The following is a 23,389-nucleotide window of genomic DNA, read 5'->3' on the forward strand; positions in this document are numbered from 1 at the left end:
TAGAAAAGTATTTTCTGCAGGGAGTATGGCGCACAAACCAACCAACTCCACATGTGCCCTTGCGAAATTCTCATTCACTCTATGGGACTGCATTTCCATGGCGGCAGAGCACATTCCTGAGGGGGAGGAAAGAGACCGGCTCTTGGCTATTGTTAGAGACGGCAAAGAAGCCATGTGTGAGTCTCTTCAGTCGGGTCTGGATTCTGCTGACCGCATCAGCAGAGCCATGGCTACAAGCACCGTAATGTACAGATGTGCGTGGTTGAGGAAGTCTGGATTTGAACCGAATGTGCAATCCAGACTCGTCAACATGCCCTTTGACGGGGTCTCACCTTTTTGGCAACAAGGCTGACGAAAGCCTTGAGAAGTTGCAGACCTTAAAGGCGGCAGCCAAATCATTAGGTGTCGCTATTAAGCAGCCTAAGCCCTTTTGCCCCAGTGGACAGCCTTGTAGGGATAGATCTTTTCGCTACTACTCCTCAGTTGGAACAGTGAGAGGAAGGGCTTGTCAAAGAGGCCAACAAATATTCCCTCGTGGTGGACGAGGGAGAGGTGCAAAGCCCGCTCAAGCAGGGGCATCTTTACCATGAGCCAGTGCGTCAGCTGCCTCAAAACCTCTGAGGTCTTGAGTCACAGATCACCAGTGGGAGGCAGACTGTCTCTGCATCTAGGAGAATGGCGCAGCATTACTTTGGTTGCTTGGGCATTGGAAACCATAGCCCACGGGTACTGCCTTCCTTTCATTCAGAGATCTCAGAGCAATCCACCGGGGAGCCACTCTTTGAGGATTCCAGATCCGCACATTGTACAGGAAATTTTAACCCTGCTAGAGAAAGGCGCTATAGAACCTGTGCCTGCCTGTAGTGGAGAGGAACAAGGGGTGGTATTCTCCATATTTCCTAATGCCCAAGAAGGACGGAGGACTGAGCCCCATCTTGAATTTGAGATATTTGAACAAGTTCCCCCAGGAAGGACAAGTTCAAGATGGTCAAACTTTCTCAGATCCTTCAGGCCCTCCAACTCCAGGATTGTATGGTGTCATTGGACCTTCAGAATGCTTATTTTCATGGGCCAATACATCTCAAGCACAGAAAATACCTGAGGTCCGCCGTTGCCGGTTTTCGTTATCAGTTTTGAGTTCTGCCATTCGGGCTAACTTCCGCCCCAGTGTTTTCACCAAACTGATGGTGGTGGTGGCAGCGAGTCTCAGGAGAGTGGGGATTCGCATCTACCTCTACCTGGACGATTGGCTGATCAGGGCACGTTCTCCCGAACAAGTCTTGCATCATTTTAGCGTGACATGCCACTCTATTTTCAGACTGGGCTTCTTCCTCAATTACAAGAAGTCCCATATGACACCTTCTTAAAAGCTTCAGTTCATCAGGGCTATACTGGATACATCCTTGGGAAGGAGCTCACCACCCGAGGTGAGTGAGGGCTCTAGACATTCTGCAGAGGGTCACCAAGTTTCAGAGTGCCCAGCATCTCCCAGCCTTTGAATCTTTTTTTGTTTCTTTTTTTTGAGGTTGCTCCGCCTCATGGCATCCTGCATTTTTCTGGTGCTAGAGACCCGCCTGAGAATGAGATCCCTTCAATGGGCACTCAGAACACAATGGTCCCAGTTCGCAGGAAACCTGTCGGACCTACTGCAAGTTCTTACAGGATCCTCTGTGGTGGACCTGTGAAGACCATATTCTGACGAAAGAACCCTTTTAGCAACCATGAGCGGAGATAACAATAGTGACAGCTGCCTCACTCATGGGTTGGGGAGCCCACACCAATGATCTGACTGTCAGCGGTTGTTGGTCTCCATTGGAGTCCAAACTACATATCAATCATTTGGAGCGGAGGGCACTCAGACTAGCGCTGAAGGCCTTTCTGCCCTCTGTGCAGGGAAAGAATGTCCTGATGATGACGGACAACACAGTGGCCTTGTACTACCTCAACAAGAGAGGAGGTGTAGGGTCACTACCACTGTGCAGAGAGGCAATGCAATGTGGTACTGGGCAATTCAAGAAGGAATCTCTCTCAGCAGTTCACCTACTGATAGAAGAGAACACAGTGGCAGACACTCTGAGCAGGCATAGCACAGTCTCCCATGAGTGGGAACTAGCTGAGGAAGTCCTTCAAGAGATCTTCACCCTTTGGGGAACCCCTCAAGTGTATCTGTTCACGACCAGTGTCAATCAGAAGTGCGAACTGGATTGCTACAGGGAATTTCCCCCAAGAGGAGCACTAGGAGACGCGTTCATAGTGGGCTGTATGCGTTTCCTCCAGTCCCCGTCATTCCTCACGCGATCAGGAGGTTGAGAAAATTTGGGAAATGCATGATCCTAATTGCCCCGAATGGGGCCAGGAAGATGTGGTACCCGGACCTCTGGACATGTCGATCTGCCCGCCAATAGGTCTTCCAACAAGAGATGCCTTCTCTCTAAGGAGAAGGGTTGGGTTCTCCATAGAGAGGTCAAGACATTCAGCCTTCACACATGGTTGCTGAAAGGCTGAGATACAAGGATTGGGACCTCCCGGGTACTAATGGGAGATTTTTCTTTGGGCCAGAAGGCCAGCAGCAAAGTCCTTGTACCGTTGGGGCTCCAGGTTTGTACTATTAAAGGCTATTTAGCTGCGCTATCCATCCTTAAGGGCTCCTCAGAAGATTGTTCATAATTCTAAATTTCACTGGTGACACAATTTTCTAAAGAGGCTCACCAATGTGTCTCCTCTCCCACCCCTCCCCACCCCCCATCTCCCTTCCAGGTTCTAATTTGGGACCTTAATCTGGTACTAAAATGTCTACAGTGAGCACCTTTTGAACCTTTACACTCATGTCCATTAAGGTTGTTAACCATTATTTTGGTATCTTTAACTTCGGCCTGTAGAATGAGTGAATTGCAGGCACTTTCATCCAAGCAACCCTATCTTTCATAAGGATAGGGTTGTTCTGAGGGTTAAGCCTTCGTTTTTACCAAAAATAATTTCGAATTTTCACATAGGGCAGAACATTGTTCTACCATCTTTCTATCCTGCACCTCATCCTGGCAAAAGGGAGGAGAGATTGCATAGGCTGGACCCTCTCAAGCTCTGAGCTGTTACATATCTAGGCTTATTAAACTTTGTATTGATGATCAGCTTTTCATTGGCTATACAGGCCACAAGCTGGGCCAGGCTGTGACAAAACAGACCTTATCTAGGTGGATCGTTGTTGCAATTACGGAATGCTAAAGGCAGGCAGGAAAGGATCCTCCTGAAGGATTAAGGGCCCATTCCACCAGGGGCATGGCTACCTCTACAGCCCTCCAAAGGGGTGTACCAATGAAAAATATTTGTGAGTCAGCAATGTGGTCTACTATTCACACGTTCACAAAAGATTACTGCCTTGAGTCTTCCCTCACTCAGGATACAAGCTTTTGGAAACCTGACCTGCATTCGGTTCATGAAAACCATTAAAAACTAAATTCTTACTCCCTCCACCAAATCGAATACTGCTTTGGGAGTCTTATTAAAGATGAGGAATAGGTGGGAGGACACAATCCATTCGAAGAACAAGTTACTTACCCCCGGTGAGATTATTTCGAATGGATGAGCTCCCACATATTCCTCATCGCCCTCCCAACCTACCAAACAGTAGATTTTCCCATGCTATTACAGCTTTTGCTCATTCAAAGTTGAGTACGGTCAGTCCTGTGGTTATGCAGGTTTTTCTACTGTAAGAAAAACAGAACTGAAGCCAACGGGCGCTGCGTATGCTATATATGCCTTCGATGACATCATCCTCGAGACGGAGGCCCACGAGGGACAGAGTCGACTGCATCAACACGCAGCGCCCGCTCCCAAAAAAAGTGTCCAAAGCAGATGAAGCTCCATGTCGCATATCAAAGCTGAGGAATAAGTGGGAGGCACATCCAGTCGAAAGAACGTTAGCAGGGGTAAGTAATTTGTTCTTCTGTAGAATTTTGAATTTTATAGTTTTTATAGTTTTTATGCTTTTTCACTACAGAAAAAATAAAGAACCGTGAAATTAGTTAAATAACTTAAAGTTTTTATGTTTATTCACTGTACTGTACGCTGAGTCTTTACTTTTTCTCTTTGAAGGTGGAGGCTCCAATCCATTCCAGAACCTGGAGAAGAGTGCAGTGTTACAAGAGGTACATTCTTTTGAAAATGCCAAAAAAAAATCATTGTTTTAAGATGGATGTTTGTGCCTTCACTTTCTTATACACCCAAAGATGCATTTTAGCGGTTTCCATAGAGACAAGGTGTTGGAGGCGAACACTGTAGAGGGAATAGGCATCCCTAAATAATTTAGCCTCCACAAGTATCACTAGCCAATGGCAAGCGGTGAGTGCAAGTTTGAGGCCTACTTTACCTTCACAGTGCGCCTCATTAGAATCCAGTGAGGATCCTTTTTTGACCAATAGTTCCTGCTCAAACTCCAGAATTAGAATCCTTCAAGGTAGATTGGCAAGAGACTCACACATAATGGTTGCACTCCCTCCTGATGAATGGGAAAGGTTGCCCAGACAGCCTAGCAAACTTCACATCCATTTCCAATCTCCTCCTCTTATCAGAAATCCTCATGTTTGAAATGAAAGAACAGCAGTAACTCATTTAGGCAGTATATGGGGATTCATTCAGACCTCAGTCCTCCATGCTGCACCATAGCTGCACAGCTAGACTTCAAAGAATACGTTCCGAAAGAGCTGGGTAAGGTCCGGCAGCAATCCTATATTCTTGGACCTGCTGGGTACACCTTCAACCACCTGGTGCTCTTTTACCACCAGCAGAGTTGAATGTTTTTTATTGATTAGTCAGATGTGGCTGAAGTCTTTCCTTCTCTATTAAATTCAGCACCGTTATAGCCTCACTTTCCACTAGGCGTTAAATGATGCTGGTGGTTAAAACCATTGAAGACAATCTTTTTGCCTGTTTTTTACCATCTTTGCCAGTTCCACGGTCATGCAGCGGTAATTGTGCATTGTGCGTTTCTCTTTTCCATGGGTGGGAACTGACAGCATCTCTGTCCCTAGTCTAATGCTGATTGAGAGGCATAATGAGCCCCCAATGGATTGCCTCCTGCTTATTAAACGTTAACAGGTGGAATCAACATTGATTCATGGTAATTAATTACAGTCTCCATTTACATGACAGCTGCCATTGCCTCTTGTTTAATGGTTGGGGTAATAAAAGGCATGTGAACCACCCAGATTCTCATGCATTTTGTCCCTCTCTGTCCAGGAATCTATCAACCCCCCGAGGTGCCCATAAATGCCTTCCGTTCTGAGGGATAACCAGATTTTTTAAAATAAGCCATTTACCTGAACACTCACTAGAGCCCCTTCCTGGGCTCTCCATGGCTGCCTACCTTAAGGCCATCGAAAGCTGATTGAAACATGGATGACTAGTCAACAAGGCTTAGGATTTAGGGTTGGATTCCTCTGCCCACACTAAGGTGTTTGACTGGTTAGTTTCCCTTGAGCAGGTGCATACAAACAGCACACCAATCTGAAATCTGGGGGTCATTTTCACACTGAAAATTCCCTTATCCTTAGTCTGTCAGTTTGACAAATTGTGCATCCTCATCCTGAGGCTGATGAGAAACTTAACAAATTACCTGGTCACTAAGAATTAAGGTTCACTGCACTACATTACCACCACCTTTTACATAACCATACCCACAACCTTTACATCTCCATCACCTTTGCTTAAACAACACCATCACCTCCACATAGCCACCAGAAAGACCTCAATCACATTTACATCCTTTGTTCTGATTAGGTGAAACTAAGCCTGACGATAACCAAGTCTCATATTCCATTAAGATCCTCTGCCAATTCCACTATAAAGTTGTCTCAAAGCAATATGTAGGCACTTAACAAAACACACCAATTGATACATTCTGTTTGAGGTCTGCTTTACACATGTTTGTAATTTTGAGAATAGCAAATTTAAAGCAAGGCACCACAGCCCAGCCCTCCTATCTGCCAAGAACACCTCACGGTTCTTAAAGTATTCAAGACCCCGTATCTTCCCTCGAGCCCATTCCAACTTTGTGGTTGGTTCTTTCATTAGCCCTTGATGGTTGCTTTTGCCCTGCCTATTCTCCGTTTCCCCCTCATTTGTGTCTTCACCAATCACTCTCCACCCCACCTCAACCATTGCGCCTTGCATTAAGTTCTGGAGGGCATAGAATTTACATATCTGCTTACTGTTTATGCAGCACATTCTCGATGTGCAAAGGCCTCCTCAGGAGCTTGATACTGACTTGCAGAAAACATTAGAAAAGTACTACAGAAGTCCACCTACTTGTCTCCTTACGATTGGGTCAGCATGGGAAATAAAAAAAAAATGATCTTTTTCTGGCATTTCCCTAGGTGGCTAGACCCCTGTGAGGATTACATGTATACATAATCTAAATCTTGTCACGCTTCTCATAGTAACACATAGCCCATTATGTCTAGAGAACCCAATGAGTCCATATAAAATGACAGACAAATGACATAAAATGCACATCCATCAATTAATTACTCGCAATACATTAAAGCGTCCGGTGAGTTAAAACACAAATGGATCGATGGTTCAGAGTGTCTGTGTAGGGCTATTATCGATTTGTTATTCCTTTCCTGTTATGCCCGCTGTTAAGATGGATTTCTGGATTCTGGCCTGGTGGTTAGATCTTAGGAGGCCAGCCCTAGTTATGGTGAAGAGGGAGCGCCTTCAGTGGTCTGCTCTTCTTCAAGAAATTCTTGGCTACAATGTTGATCTGAGGAATAGCTTCAGAAGTCCTCCTCTTATCCAAAATCTGAGGTGAATGCAAATCCAAGCCCACCAATGGTTATCATCTGTAACCTTGAAACAGCCAGAAGTGGTCCAGTCAGGGACATCTACTGGTTTGACAGCCGCTCTCCCGGGCAAGTGCATGACCTTAAAAGGACTTTGCTGAGGGGTCAGGAAGAAGGCCAAACTACAAAACAAGGAAAAATCTTGTGGCACTCCATTTTGGGACACCAAACGTTTAGTAAATGCGAATGAGCCCACCAAAAATATTGCAAAAATTGTAAAATCTTAACTACTGACATGCGCTTGTCTTTAGGCACCTATAAAGGTAACCAAAAAAACCTCTGTGTAAAAGGATAGGGTAATAACAAAAGTGTCCCCACTGCACTGCATTGCAAGATTCTGTATGCAATATAACGATACAATCATCCAAAAGGGAAACCTAGTTTCCAGTACTGATATTCCAAAGGACTGATCAGTTTGCCCATAACATGTGAGCAAAAGGGAAGGGAAGTGAAGCTGAAGGCGTTCCCTTCATAAAGTCCGGTCAGGATAAAAAACAAAGCAAAAAGAGTGGGGTATCATAGACAACTATGGAGGGAAAGTTAAAAAAACAACAAAAAAAAAAAGTCTGTCCGCCCACATCTAGTAATACTAAGTACAACAGAGTGTCATTTCTTTTTGGTACGTTTTTTTAAATTAAATGTTGCTCCAAAGCCTCACTCGCCAAAAACCTGGTGGTCTCTAGAGCAAACTAGGAATAACTAACAAGTGGACTTCCTTTCGAATCTGCAACATTACTCTGGATAGAGCACTACATATAGTGGTTGGATATGCTGTTCTAAACCATCCATTTGCAGCATCCACTAACAACATCCAACTTTAAATATTTCTCCAACTCCCATCAGTTTGGCTTTCATTATTGCCCTACAGTAGTGTGCTGCTAATGAAATGTAACAAGTCAGCAGAAATGTTCTTTCTATGCCATACAGATAATTTCCTAAATTGGTTGACCCCACACTGTCTGGATCTCCTCCATGAGTTCCTTATAACATGGTGTTCTATCATGGCTCAGGAGCGCGGATGGCAGATTCTGCTTCAGAACAGCTTGAATCGGAAGGAGTTTTGAATGTGCCGTTGTCTAGAAATTGAATTTACAATGCAGTCTCCTCCAGACAGATGGGCAGACTGGTAGTGAGGATTCGTTTTTAGAGCTGTGACCTTTTACACAGTCTGTCCTGGTGCACTCTGTGTAAAAGGTGCATTGTGTAAGTTTGGCAAACACCCTAGAATGTGTGAAATTAGTTTAAAAGAAGCAAAGCCTAACTAAAATAAAGCAATACAATAGAATACTAAAATTAAAATTAAGCCCGGTTTTGTTTGATATCAAGGGTAACAAATGGTGCTTATTAGCAGTGATGCTAAATCTCAATCCTTTTCATAGAGATGGTAAGAACATCTTCCTACTGTGTGTGCTTCTCTGGAATAGATATAACAACTAGCAAATAGTGCTTATTCAATTTCAATTTTTAATGAATGGTTGAATATTCTGAATGAATATTCTAGTTCGCCTTCGTTGACACCATTGCATCCGATTAGCTTGGTGTTCTCCCACTCCGGAGTGTAATCCTGAAGAGTCAGTAGCGCCACGCAGAACATTTTCGGCCCACCAGAATAATACTCCGGAGTGGGAGAATACCAAGCCAATCTGCTGTTGATAATATATCCAAAGAAAGACTGTGCCTTAGAGCGGACCTTACTGCGCTGTCACTGAGACAGAATTATTATAGGGATTATCATTCTCAACCGCGCCATTGATTTACCACAGAAAAGATTGATCTTCAACATATAGCTGTGCCATGCCTTGAAAATGACCTACGGTCAAAACACGCGTCTGCGAAGGACACTGGAATATTCAATTAGAATATTCATTAAAAATTGAAATTGAATAAACACTATTTGCTAGTTTTATCTATTCCAGATAAGCGCACACAGTAGAAATATTTTCTTACTGTCTTAACTTGTAGAGATTCATGCGTTAATATCAGCTTTCTCAGAGGTGTGCAGTGGTCTTGTGCAATAGATCAAAATACACATCAAACCCAAGCTCCTCCAACCCAGTTTTCCACACCTTTTTTTATGTAGATGCACTACTTGGAATAACCTCTTATAAATGATTTTGCGTTCAGCCAAGCTATGATTCAAGAGAGCAATCCTTTTTTCACCAGGGACAGAAGAATGAAAGCTGAACCCAAATAACAGTTATTTACTGTAGAACTAGCCATTCCCAAAGTCAACTGTGTACAAAGGTTTAAGAGCACCCATAGAGTGTCACACATTCTGAACAAAGATCAAGCTGTGCTCCTTCACAATTTCCTGAACTGAATCATCGTGTACATTTCATGGGCTACTTGAAAACGAAGTCAAATCACCATAAAAGCAGTGATATGCTGTGCGCATTGTTTGATTAAAAATTCTCGATTAACAGTAGGGTCACATTTAGATCATTTACAGAGTTGCATGTTTTTGTTTAATTAAAAGATAGATGTAACCATTCCAATCTAATAACATACATTGTTACACCACTGATTAACAATGTGATAATTACAACAATGAAAGATACATAGTATCTCTAAATTTGTTTTTCAATTTGTAGGCTCGGCTGTTCAACGAAACTCCTGTCAACCCTAGAAAATGTGCCTACATACTCACCAGGATTTTGTACTTAATAAATCAGGTAACCGACAAAGGAAATGCGTTATTTTGTCTATCTCACATAATGTTGGCATTAATCACACTTAAACTGTTTTCGTTGGTCACCTGGTATGGTAATAAATGATCATTTTTAATGAGGAATGTAGCATATTCTTATTGAAGACTGAATTCCTCTTGAACATGTGATGCACAGTTCATGTGTTTGTTTCTAGCTGATCTAGCTCATGTTGAATGCCTGATCTTGAATTCAATCTGCTGGCGCTGGCAAAAAGTATCAGCCTTGTCGAAAAACAGTGTGCCTTTGTTTTACAATTTAGTATTTTTAGCAATACATTGTTTTGAACCAAATAGGATTTCAGACATTGTGTAATGTATAATTAAAACGCTGTTTCTTACCAGTTGTACATTTCAAATAACTTATTGAATGTAATTTTGCTTTTCTCCAGGGGGGAGTCCGGCATACATTTAATTTGGTTCTGTCTGTTACATGTAAAATTGCCTTATTTAAAACTGTGTGTGAAAGTACATAAATGTCTTCCCCCAGCCCCCACTCACCCCACCCCGTGAACCTGTTGATGTGCCTCTAAATTCAAATGGTCGCACAGGAGAAAATAAATAAAATTGAGTCACCACTGACCTGATTATATTTTGGCTAGGAATAGGTAGATTCATTTTCTCTTCAACCGCAGTGCGAGTGCAGCGTTGCAAGAAAATTAATGAAGATGGAAATATTCTAGCTGAAGGTTCCTTCACCGGCAGCAATATGCATCTGTGACTAAACAATCATTGCAAGATGCACTTTAGTTAGGAAAGTAAAATAGGGTTTCATTTTAAATGACCTGCTTTTAGGGAGAATTTGCAGAAATGTGGTAATTCCCTTCTACTTTCGAGACCGCCAGCTCTTTTTGCTGGACTTTAGCTCTTTTAATTTCTAACCTGAGAGAGTGAGACCTTTTTCCCACTCTCTCGTATTTTTCTGATTTGGACTCGCTGTTTCTTTTTTTTGACTTTGGAGTCTGACAAACTCCGTAGGCATCAACTTTACATTGTGACACACAGCACCTTCAGTGCAGTGGCACAGGGAAATCTCTTAGATTTCCCAAAGGTTTAAAACCTTCTCTTGGCAAAACTACTGTTTCCAAGAGCAGTGAAGTGAAATTGACTTTACTTACATTTTGTAACTTTCTAGACCCAGCACACACTATCTTCCAATAGGGTGCTAGAGGGATTTACTTAGTATCCCCTTTGTCTAGTTTCTCATTTAACATTTTTATGTTACCCTTTCTACAATTAATGGCTGGTGGAAGTGGTTTACTTTTTACTACCATTGTGCGTTTTTCCGCGGGCTGCAATTGCAGCTACAGTAAGACACCCATGGGTGCCCATTTTGTCGAAAAGGCCCCAGTCTTCTTTTTGCGCCATTTCTTGTTGGAAAGGTCCGTCGTGAGATTTACTCTGCGCGCCAAACCAGGATTGGTCTCTTTGTTCGTTTTGTCTTGGCGAGATTCACGAGTGAAGCCCGCCTATGGCTCCAGCATGTCTGTCAGGGAGGTTCCAGAAACTCCCTGTGCTTAGTCTCCTTGGTTACAGAAAAGCACCCATCGGTGATTGGCTGAAGAGCTCTCCTCGGAGCACAGCCACCCAGCTGTATGATTGACAGCTAGGCTGCAAATGAATGGGAGAAACCTGCATAAAAGGCAAGGCTTTTTGGCTTTGAATGCAGAGTCAACCACTGGACGAAGGAATCCAAAGAAGAACTTGAAAAAGACGCTTGTGCAACTCCTGGACCGTTGGTTTGTCCGGTGAAGCTCAGAATTCGCCTCGACTAGAGAAGACCTGCAAAGGACGACTTCTCCCCTTGGGTTGGTGGGATCAATCGACCCCAAGACCAGCTCATCTGGAAATCTGGTCGGAACTGGCTGTACTTCCAATGCTGCTGCAGGAACTGAAGTGCCAGGGAGAGGAACACCAGAATCGAGTGAGTGTCTTTAAGTCGGATCCGAGCTCAAGGAAGATCCTCCGGACTCCCAGGAAGCAGGACTGACCAAGCCTGAACCACCTCAACAGAGTGCTGGACCCCAGATTCGAGGAAAGTCTAAAGTGGTATCTGAAAACCGCTGTGTTGCTATTTGCTAGAGATGCGAGGATCTGAAACCGCGAAGTGCAGCTGAATTGTCCTCCCTCTTGTCGCCACGACTGAGGCCCAGGAACAACAGGATTTGCGGACCTACACAGGAACAGAAGCCAGCTGGAACCATTTCTTCTAACCAAAGGTACTGTAAAACTAAGAGGACTTACCTCTTGTCATGTAGCCTTACTTGTTCTCATTGTTCTCATTTGTACTGGTCCTGATTGCTTTTGCAGAGTTGCTTGCAGCTTTGCCCCTCACAAGCCTCCCAGGGCGCCCTACAGTGATTCTATTTTTTCTACAAAGACTTTATTTTTTTCCCTTTTTGTTTTTGTATTTGTTTTAATTTTTTTTTTTTTGCTTTCATGTTTTTATTTTGCAATAGAAACAAATAAAATACAAAAATCACCAGTCGGATGACCGGCAACAGAATATAACAAAATCTTGTCATACATCTGGACAACAATAATAAATTAGCAATAAAGTTCAACTAATGAAGTCTAAGGAAAGAAAAGAAAGATATAAAGAAAAAGAAGGAAAATCAGTAAAAAGTAGTGAACTCGAACAATATCAACAGCCAGACATTTGAATCATGGAATGTATCACAAATTAATAAGAATAGGATATCCATGGTATATACAAGATAAAAGTATAGTTAATCACAAAACAATGGCAATGAGATCTCCAGGAAACAGAATTATACAGACTTATTCTATACATCACCCATAAACATCAAGGAAGCTTCCCCATATTTCCTAAAACTTATCAATGTCTCCCGCTTGTTTGTGAATAACTTTCTCATAAGTGGAGACGGTAAGCAGCTCCTCCACCCAGTCATCAATACAAAAGGAACCACTCGATTTCCAGCACCTTAATATCCTTTTCTAAGCAATCATGCAAGTGCGGAGAAGCGGATCCTTTTGCTGAATGAAATTTCCTCCATCAGAGACACATCTCCCAGAATCAGTAGAGAGGCAATCATAGGGACTGTACAGCAGAGAACCAAACCCAACCGCTCACAGACGCACTCCCAAAATGTCTTAGTCTTTGGAAAGGACCAAATCAATTGAGTGATGGTGCCCCTCACATTTTTACACTTCCAACAAAGTTCATTCTCCAGAAGGTGTCTTTTGAGTAACCTCACAGGTATCCAATAGGATCTAAAAAGGAGCTTTGTCTGTGAGGCTCTGAGGCCCCAGTCCATAATCATTAGACGTGTATTCCCACAGCAACGCTGCCAGCAATTTAGATCAACATCTCCTAATTCTTCAGCCCAGATGAAATCAACCTTAGGTCTCCTTTACGGCAAGCCTTTAATACACCATACATAGTAGCTGCAGGATGTGATGCACTTTTGCAGGTCTGTAAAGTCGACCAAGCTATATTCTGAGCCGTTAACTGAGACACATCTATACTTGCAGTAATACTGCTCTTTAACCTTCTGTATTCAACGTATGTGCAATCAGACATGTCAAATGAATGGCATAATTGTGCATATGATATCCATTTATTACCTTCAATCAGATCCTTAAGGTATTTTATGCCCGCTAGAAACCATCCTGGCTAAAATAGGACTTTTCCTTTTGATTTTAAATCTGGGTTAAGCCAGATGGAGGCATCGGGGAACAAGTAAGGCTCAGTATTCATGCGTTTAGAAATATTGCGCCAACAGTCTTGTAAGAACTCAGTCAGTGGATTGGTCCCTTTAGATGTTTTTTTCTTGGTCGTCCGAGCTTTTGGATCCAATTGCGACAAAGCACTGCACTTCCAATTTAAACTTTGTGTCTGTTCTTCATCTGTTTCTATGATCTTGCATAGATGACAACTTGTAAATGACAGATGGTAGTCGGCGAAGTTCGGTAAGTTCATTCCCCCTTGCTTCTACAAAGACTTCTAAAATTTTGTGCAAGACTTTTACTTACCTGCAAGAAGTGCTTCAGCTCGCCTAGACTTTTTTTCAATTAACATTGACTGGCCTTGCTCCCTGAAAGACTCTTCTTACCTCTGACTTTGTGCTTTACCTTTCCTCCAGGAAAGGGTTAATTTACTTTGCATTAGGAGTTCAAAAAGTACTTGCCTGCTTCAGAATATTTGTGTAACCTTTGTTTTATTCCCAAACCCTTTTCTTTGACACCAAACTCAGTATTGCTCTAAATGTACCAGTGATACAATGTCCTAGTTATTTTAAGTCACCTCAGGGTGTAGGAACGTCCTGTGTGCCATACCAAATGGGTACTTGGTGATTTAGAGAAACTAAGAGTGTGTATTTTATTTTGAAGTATATTTTTTTGTTGCTTCTGTATTTCTCCCTTCTGAAGAAGGTTTATTGTACTGAGTGTTAAATACATTAATAATTGTTTAATCAAGAAACCTTGAGTGAAAGAGTTTGCTTGAATACTTGTCACTGTGAATCTCTGTGTAAAAACCCTACTGCTCACATTGACCCCTCTTGAGATAAGTCTGGCTACTCAGCCAGACTACCAACCTGTGTAGTACAGACTTATACCAAAGGTGGGGTTCCTATTGCCAGGAGGTCAAGGTTGCTGTAGTCTCCCAAAGGGTACTGCACACAATCTTGCCTAACACCTGCAATGTTTTTTTGTTTTTTTTTTAAATTGGTCTATGAGGAGATTATAGAATGTATAACTATAGATGTACATTCCATTTTTTTGACTCCTCACTTTTTCATTCTTAATATTACGAAAGGGAATAGCAAATACTAGATAAATCCTGCCTTGGCACTGTTCATGGACATTGGACTTGATGGTTATTGATAAGATTTCTAGCTATTCCTCTGTCTCTCTGGCCTTTTTTTGTTGCAGAGTCTGAATGGCAGTGTTTTAATTAAGGTGGACAACTTTTCACTTTTATCACCTTTCTCTGGGTTGCAATTTATCTCTGGATTAAGGCAGTAATGATAGCCATATCCTAACATTCATTTGTCAAATTAGTTAAAATCGACATCATTATTGCAGAACTTTGGATTTGTTTTAGTACTAATAGAACAACACTTTATAATGCCAATAATTTAAAACCCGCCCACAGTGATCTAGAATGCTATGCCGTCTGACTCCCTCTTTGATCTTGCATTGGTTTGAACTGGAATTGTTTTGTATGCTGACCCATCTTCACTTTTCAGTTTGCCAAATTGTAGGGAATTCATTGCATAGGGGAATGGTTTTACGGTATCCAGTGATTTTGATGTAATTTTCAGAGAGGTATTTTTTAACTAAACAATAATAACGAAAAAACACTGATTTTAGTTTTGTAATTAGCGGGGCTGGGGTAAGTGGTAAAAACGGGTGGAGAGGGGTCTGTGGTGGGGCAAAATCATGGGGGAACAGTGGGATTGCCCCACCCCCCCTCAAATAGAAAAAGAAATTGGCGATTTGTACAGTGGTTTGGTTTTCGGTAAAACATCCCTCTGAAATGTTTTTGTTAAAATCACATATGACCTGGTTTTACAGCTAAAGAAACTGATTTATCTGTACATAGCCTTTCTCACCATTTTGTATATTATGATGTGCATTATTTCTTTAATTTTAATCAGGGAGAACATCTGGGTGCCACAGAAGCAACAGAAGCCTTTTTTGCAATGACCAAGCTCTTCCAGTCAAATGATGTAAGTCATTTCTCTTACACAGGTTACAAGAATGACACATCTTTTATTTCCTAACTTCACCTCATCTGTAAAGGGTGCAATGTATGTGAGGGCATGGATATTAAAAACGTTATTTGGTCTGCTCGGTCAGAACATTGCTACTGATTTATTATTTCTGGTGTATAATTTGCAATATCCTAAAAAACTGAGGCTTTTAAATTGAATAGAACAGGTTTCAAATTGGAATAGGTTTGGGAGTTTCAAATGGGTTCGGTAATTAAATGAATACCATAGATTCTGTTGGGTTGGCAGCGCATCTTTGACATGTTACTATTTTTTTCAAAGCAAAATAGATAAATGTACTGTCAATCAATAGGTCTTTGCGTTGTTTAATAGTTTCTTCAATTTTTCTGTACAGCCAACTCTTCGCAGAATGTGTTATCTGACTATAAAGGAGATGGCCTCCCTGTCAGAGGATGTCATCATTGTCACTAGCAGGTTTGTTTATAACTTTTATTTGGTGTATTAGATTGTTTTAAGTGGAAATTAATCCCACTCCACACACGCATGCTTTCACCAGAAATCTGCCTTCTTTAAAAGGCTGAGCAGTGCCGTATTTAGGCTTTCTGCTGCCCTACTCCCAAATACAGAACAGAACTATCAGGATTGCGTATATTGCACAAGTACGAGTGGCGTTTTTTTGTAAGTATGGGGATGAAAGAGTATGTGAGGAATGATATGTGAGATGGGAGCCTTTTTTTGTTTGTTGGTGTGACAATAATGTGTGTTTTTGATAATTGGTTTTTAACAGATGTTTTATCAATGTATTTGATGTCTTTTTGTAAATGTGTCTTATGATCAAAACATGATTAAATAAATAAAATAAATTAATTCCGACATGCTGCCTTGTGTCTAAAGCATACACATATTAAATGGGGTTGTTGTGTTGGAAGGAATTATGCAGCGTTTTTTTACGCATGAATTGTATGGATTAATAATAGGAGGGTGTGCACTTATAGGAGGGTGTGCACTTATCTACAGATAATTGCAGTTTTGTTTGCTACTCCCAAATACATACATGGCCCTGCCCCCAACTTTACTCCACCTCTACCAGAGTCTGCCCCTTCACCAGATCCAGCCCATCAACAAACTCTGCCCCTTTTGGCTTCTTAACATTTAAGGTTGCAGTGATTAGAAGGTTATTGCTTCCTCTCCATTAATTTAAGCCTGTCCTCTTCTATGTTATATTCGTTGAATGAGTGTTTTCAGATCTCTAATGCCCAAGATTTGGAGAAGGGAGTATGTTCTACAGTTCAGTGCAGTGTAGAGGTAATTGTTACGGCTAATTGTCTACTTTCATTGAGGTCTGAAAACAATCTTTGAGAATGACCTAGACTGGTCTGTAATATTAATGCAACATAACTAAATGTGTACATGGTAAAGTTGGTAAATGGTAATGTTTACATATGAAATATATGCAAGTGGTACAGCCACATCTTAGAAAAATGTTGGATAAAGTGATCTCCACTCCCTTCTCATGCTTACAGTTTTGGTGTTAGCAGTTGGCAACATGGAAATAAGGCAAGTTACCTGCTGCAGCTGATGAACCTCCAATCCCTTGGGCTGGAACGCCATTAAAATATGGCAAAATCAGAAGTGAAGTTTGTAAACTCTGCCTCTGCATAGACCCCTCAGTAGAATAAAGACACTTGGAGAAGGTTCTTGAAATCTTTGGCTGTGCATTCTCACGGTGTAGTAATGGATAAGAAAGACCCTATGTTGGAAGCAACAGCATTCATTGTGCTGCATAATGCTGGCGTCATTTATAACAAATGGAGTGGTACCAATGCTAGCACCGTTTATAACACTGTTTATAACAAATGGAGTGGTACATACTGTTTACATCATTGCTGTTTGTGCACTTGTTCAAAATACCCAACAGTCCAGAAGTAAAATTGAGCAGTGGATTGTGCGTTCCAGCACAATATTGCCTTTGTGGTTGTGGTTTAGGTTATGGGTCTTGCCAGCTTGTGTTTAAGGTCATTTAAATGGTTTAACTCAGTAGATTTGGTTGGACTGTACAATACATAGAAATTGAGATTTGTGGGTTTAGATATTGATATCCTGCTGTCGTTTGAAGTACTATTTCACAGTAAAAGTCCTACCTTGTATTTAAAATATAATTAATGCAAAGATCACTTTTAAACATCACGGTTATGCATTGTGTGACATACTTTGCAGTTGGTTCTCCTGGTAGTACTGAGCATGCAGTAGAATGTCATCAAAGACACATGATAAACCCAGCAGGGATGCCATTTGCCTGCTTCTGTGAAAACATGGCTGAATGGATATCTTTACGGGACAGCTTTACAGCTGTGAAACAGTGTGTACCTTTGGCACACAATGTTTGTTCTTACCCTTCTACTATTTTGGATATCCTTTCACAAATACTTGCACATTCTGATTTACTCTTCACCATTTTAACTTCTCTATGACCTTTTTGGCAGCTACAGACGTCTGAAATGTGGAGCCAGGGAGGGAAATTAGTGCTTTCTTCTGAACATCATTTTAGTGCCATGCATGGTAACTCTGTGCGTCACTTAAGCATAGGCATGTATTTAATAATGTAAAATGAAGCATCATTTTTACCTTTACTTTTCTGAACAGAAAACCCTCATTTTTGCAAAGGTTTAAAAAATGCATGTTGTATATTTGAATATAAAAGTGATTGCTTAACACAGTGTATGTGTGTATTGATTAGAATGTCCCTGGAGGATAGCTCAGCGGCAACATTCTCGCCTTGGAAGCAAGACGACACCAAGCAACACAGGTTCGATCCCCGGGTCCACGCTTAGAAACCTCAGGGAATTTATGCGCGTTCTAAATACGCAGCTAAGAAAATAAAAATTCACAACGAAAACAAAAACAATTCCTGTAACAGCGCCTCGATGCCCACGGGCTGTGTGAGCGCTTTAAAAAATGCAAAATAAAAAAATATTTTTTTTTAAAAAATGCTCCAAAGATAATGCAAACTGACACCAATAAAACCAATTAGGTTTTGGCTGTTTTGCATGTTAAAGAGCATTTTGGGAAGATGTGAATGATCAAAGAGCTTTATATCTGTCATATAATTTGAGATTTAACATACCATCCCTTGACATTTTCAAAATGTGGGCTGGTTTGGTTGTTGCTGTTGGTTTTGGTTGTTGCTGTTGTCTCGGGAGGATAGCTTAGGGGGTAACGTGCGCGCCTTGGAAGCAAGACGACACGGAGCAACACAGGTTAGATCCCCGGGTCCGCGCTTAGAAACCTCTGGGTATTAAGCGCGTTATAAATAACCTATCATATATATATATAATATATCATAAAGATGATGATGATGATGATGATGGCTACAGTTCAGACTTTGCCACCTCACACCCTTGATTATCCTATCAAACTAGCCAATTCCAGTGCAACAAAAGAAATCACAGGCAGAAAGCAGACTTAATTTTGAAATTAAAACTATTGTTAGAAGCAGTGTTCTCTTGATTCCTCATCCTCTCCCCACACACATTTGCAGCCCGCTTTATCAACTGAGAGTACGTCTGCTATGTGACTCACCTCTGAATCAGTGGAATAGGAATGGCCAAACAAGCTCATTCCCATTCTAGCTGGGGGACTGGTGAGTCTGTCTCTGAACTGTTCTGCAGCTCAAAGGATCTCTGTGAAGATCAGTGGGATGGGAAAGCACAGTACCAGCAGGTGGTCCAGCAGAGGTGAGGTAGCATTACCATGCAATACTGCTGGCAGCAAGCAGCAAATTGAACAGGGGTCAAAAGAGGACAGGTGGCCATCTTGCAATATCTTGAATTATGTGCTGTAATACATTCAACACAGTATGAGCCTTGATACCTGAAAAATTGGTACAGGTGAAGTCTGCAAGTACTTCAGTAGAGAAATAATAGAAAAGCGCAAGTGCATTCCCAGAGAGCAAGCAAAGCTTGGGTCAACAGCTGCACGATGCCAATATCAATTTCGAAGTTGGTAACCTGTCTAATATGGGTCTGGTCTATGAATGCATGGCACGTGACTTTTCCGTTACTTGGGTTGTACCGCCACAGTCCCCTTGGAGTTGTGGTGCCTTCAAATGGACATCTGCCGCCACGTTTAGTGGATTGTTTTGGAGTGAGCAAAGTATCCTGCACATCCAGTCAGTGCAGATGTATGTCTTGCTAGTTATTCTTTGGTAGGTGAATACATCCTCTTCCCCCTTCACCATGAGCCACCTTTCTCGCAGGGGCTCTGTGCTGCCCTCTGCACTCCAAGAATATCAGTATATCACATCCTCTCCTAGAAAGTGCCCCTGCTCCATCATCAAGACTCGCAAGAACATTTTTCATGGTCTTCCCTTCAGCTCAAAACTCTCAACCAACACACTTTTCTCATTGGTCTTGACGTTCTTTTCACCCTCAAAGACCTCAATCGTCTGTATCCTTCAGCCAACTCTTTGCACCTCTCATAAGCCTTCATCCCATAATCCAATGATCTGCATGCGCCTCAATACTAATGCCATATCGGCATCTAAATACTTAGTTGAGATCAACAATCTGCAGTTTTCAAGAACCTGAACATCCTCTGCCATCTCTGAAACATTGCTTGTTAATTTCCTGAGAGTTGTCTGGGGCTACTCCACTACTCGCACCTCTACTTCCTCCCTTCCTCCATCACTATCCATGTGCAGAAAAGGTCCCCAAAATCTTTTTTGACAAGGTTCACAACATTAATCATGGAATTCCTTATGGAAACTCCCTCCCATCTGCCCCACCTCAATAGCTCACATGCCACCACCCCTCTTTCACCGTCTCCTTCCTTCTCTCACATCTCCAGGCCTGATCTTCTCTCCAGAATGAGGGCCCGTCACCCCTTCAGTCTCTCCCCTGCCATCTTCAAAGAACTTTAAGCTCTTCTTCAGTCACCTCTTGCTTCTGATTAACTACTCCCTCACTTCCAGAAGCATGGCTCCCGACTTCCAAAATATTGTCACAGCTCTCCTAAAAAAAAACACAACTTGGACCAGTGTGTCTCTGAGAAATGCCATTCTGTCTCAACCCGTCACCCCCTCCTTGACACTGAGTCCTCCCTATCCCCCTTCCCTGCACTGCATTAAGCTCACCTTGCTTCACCTATTTGCATATTTGGCTTTCAATTATTCTGCTATGCTTATTATGGCTCCTATTGTTTTGCGAGACTAGACAAAACCCCTGATGCCCCATGTGACACAATTCTTCGCTGGACGGTGGCCATGCACAGCTGGATGATGACAAATGAGCTCCTGATGACAAACTATCACCCTCGCTTCCAGCCATTTAGCCTTCATCCCTCATGTTGGGTCTAAAGTCCCGAAACTGTGGCTCTGAAGTGAACCGCCTGATCTTTTTGCTTGCCCTGACAGATTCTGCAGCCTATTTCTGTAATAGTCCTCATCCAAGGCTTCCCTAGGTTTGCTTCTGTGTTTTTTGTGCTCCCTGGCAGACATTAAACCTTTCAGGATGGGGTGCCGAAAGATGCTCTGTTTAACCTGGTCTAGTTAGCTGTTGGAGCCCCAAGACGTTGGGGCCAGTGAGGATCCGTGACTATTCACCCAGGCGCATGCTAGGGGCTCCTAGCATAGCTGTTATGGATTTGGACTTTGGCTGGTTTTCTGGGTTGAGTGAGTTCTTTATAGCATTGCTTACCTTGTTTGGCTGCACTGGGCAGTTCTAATGGACTTAGTTTCCACCTTTTCTTTATACTTTTGTTTGGTTTAATGTCGGCACCCCACCTTAGGTGGAATGCGGCAGTGACACTTGAAGTCCTTTTTTTTCTTTTAGGTAACCTTTGTGACCCTTTTTGATGTGGCGAGAACAGCCTGGTGGTAGTAAACCTATTTTCTTTTCTTTTATGATGTAGTACCATATACCAATGCATTATCACATGATAGTGACTTTTTGGGTACCATATACTCAATAAAGCTGCTTCTGAGTACAACACCTGTTCTTTGGGCATGTTGGCAGTTTTCATGCCCTTCCAGGACAGAAATGCCCATAGTTGGTCATGCACTCCCCTGGGCTCCCACAATGGACTCCGGGTCAGTGCTGTGTGTCTGAACTGGCTGGATTTATGCATTGGGCCTGTCTAGTTCCAATCCTCATTCAGGCCAGGGAATGTCTTTTGCCAGGCAGATGTGGGGTGGCTGGCTGTCCATTATCGGACAGCCTCTCTCTGTATGAAGGTTTGCTAATCATTACCATCAGAGGGCTGGGGTCATTCCCAACCTGGATTTGTGATATAAGGAGAGTTTGGAGCTGTTCTATGTATTGCCCACTGTAACAAAGAGTCTGAAGACGCCACAAAGGAACACCACTGGAGGGCTGCATCTGTGGACTAGCTTTGCCAAAAACCTCCACGAGGTACCTCTGGACCTTCTTTGTGTGACAAGCGCAGATCCTCACTGGGCACATTTGTCCCCTAGACTGGTAGGCTTAACCATTCTGATGTCCTGCACAGCCATTCTTCTTTCTCTGGGCCTCTGAAGCATCGCTGTAACTTCCCATTGCCCAGACTATCCTCACAAGGCACACTACGGATATCTGGATTCAGGCATCTGCTGTATCCCTGCTTCAGAAACAATCTTGCCGTGTGGCTTGATAATCTGTATATCGATCTGTCATGGGACTTGAACCTGGTGACCTGCTTCTGCTCCCTACTTTGAGGGGATACTCCCTGGAGTCTGCTGTCTTGCCCTGTGACCTGGAGCCTGTCTGAACCTGTACTGGGTCCCTGCAGCAACTCGCCAATTCCAAAGTGTCCTGGGGAGTTTTCCAATCATGGGAGTCCAAGTGGTCTCCGTTGACCATCTGCTAGCCAGACCCATACAAGATACTGTAAATGACAACTGCACCTCCCCCTACCACCTGCAAGATAGCCGAAAATATGAGTAGGTGTCCCCAACAGTGTCCATCTACACATGCTCGTATTATTCAGTTAGAAGTTTGGGGGCTGACCACTCTTGATGCCCCTCTGTGCCTTTACGAATTCAATAAGGGTGAAGTCCTACCCCTACAACCACCCTTGCTTGACGACGGGTCGTGGAGTGGAGTGGAGTGGAGTTCTGTTCTAGGATACCTTCCTGGATATCCCTTAGTACCTTGAAATTGAGGGGTGCATCGTCACTTTATGGGAAACCCTTTATCTGAAACTTGTGTGTAACTACCCCAACAAATAACCCATTGCCCTTGGTCAAATCTTCCAAAGTGGGACTTTGTCAGTGGTTTCACCCCGCATTTCCAGGTACTTACCTTTTGAGCTAGTCCCAATGAAATCCTGGATACTGAACTGGTTGGGTAGTAGAATCCTCTAAAGCCTTATAGGTATTACCTTCTATTTAAAAGGTACAGGGTTTTGACTGTTTGAGCATTTGTGGCTTCTCTCCTACCTTAGTTTGTAAAATTAAGCTATGCAAAGCACATGGAATACAATTCAGTGTGTATACTAAATTGGGTTAACAACTGTATGTATATGTGTAGATTGTTTTTGCCTAGTGAGTGGTAGTGTTGACTTTCAGTGAATGTATTCGTAAATAAATAGTATGATAAACATTTTAAACATCTCTGTAGACATTTAATTACTTGTTAACTTTATTTGATGTGGACGGTACCTGCCACAAAAGCCCTAATATCCAGAGTCTAAGCCAAACTGCTTAGCCTACGCTACACAGTGCAAATTTGATTAGAGCAACATGTAAAAAGCCCTTGCAGCCCCACTAGGCTGGCTTCCCAGAACCGTCTACAAGCGTTGGTTCTGTAAACCCTCCTAACACACTAGGTGGCACTCTTGCATTAGGAACTCTGGGAGTTCCACAACTAAATTTGATTTCCATGGTGTGCAAGGAAACAGATGTGGCAGTGTATGGTGTTGGTTACCCTGAACCTAGGAACGGATACCTTACCCGATCTGGGGTGTTTATGAACAGGATGTTTGGGTGCAAGGCTGGATCTGCATCCTTTTTTGTTTGCCCAGGAACAAATCTGGGAAGGAATCACTGTGGCGACCTGCAATTATTGGTGAAAGGATGTATTATTTGGCTATGTGGTTGAGTTTGCACTCTACTTACGGTATTCGAATAAGATGGGATATCTGCAGCCAATCCT

At 42.5% G+C, this 23,389-nt stretch overlaps 1 protein-coding gene across 1 annotated transcript in view; it reads left to right on the forward strand.

Moving 5' to 3' along the window:
* Nucleotides 1-23,389, forward strand: part of COPG1 (COPI coat complex subunit gamma 1) — a 569,339-nt gene that overhangs the window by 65,298 nt on the left and 480,652 nt on the right. Inside the window, exons 2-5 of the mRNA XM_069643344.1 lie at nucleotides 4,093-4,145; nucleotides 9,431-9,511; nucleotides 15,168-15,239; nucleotides 15,637-15,716. Coding sequence (XP_069499445.1) covers nucleotides 4,093-4,145; nucleotides 9,431-9,511; nucleotides 15,168-15,239; nucleotides 15,637-15,716 — 286 coding nt within the window. The remainder of the gene's footprint in view (nucleotides 1-4,092; nucleotides 4,146-9,430; nucleotides 9,512-15,167; nucleotides 15,240-15,636; nucleotides 15,717-23,389) is intronic.

The sequence above is a fragment of the Ambystoma mexicanum genome, chromosome 2p (assembly GCF_040938575.1).
Source record: "Ambystoma mexicanum isolate Mex_15411 chromosome 2p, UKY_AmexF1_1, whole genome shotgun sequence".
In the NCBI taxonomy this organism is placed as follows: Eukaryota; Metazoa; Chordata; class Amphibia; order Caudata; family Ambystomatidae; genus Ambystoma; species Ambystoma mexicanum.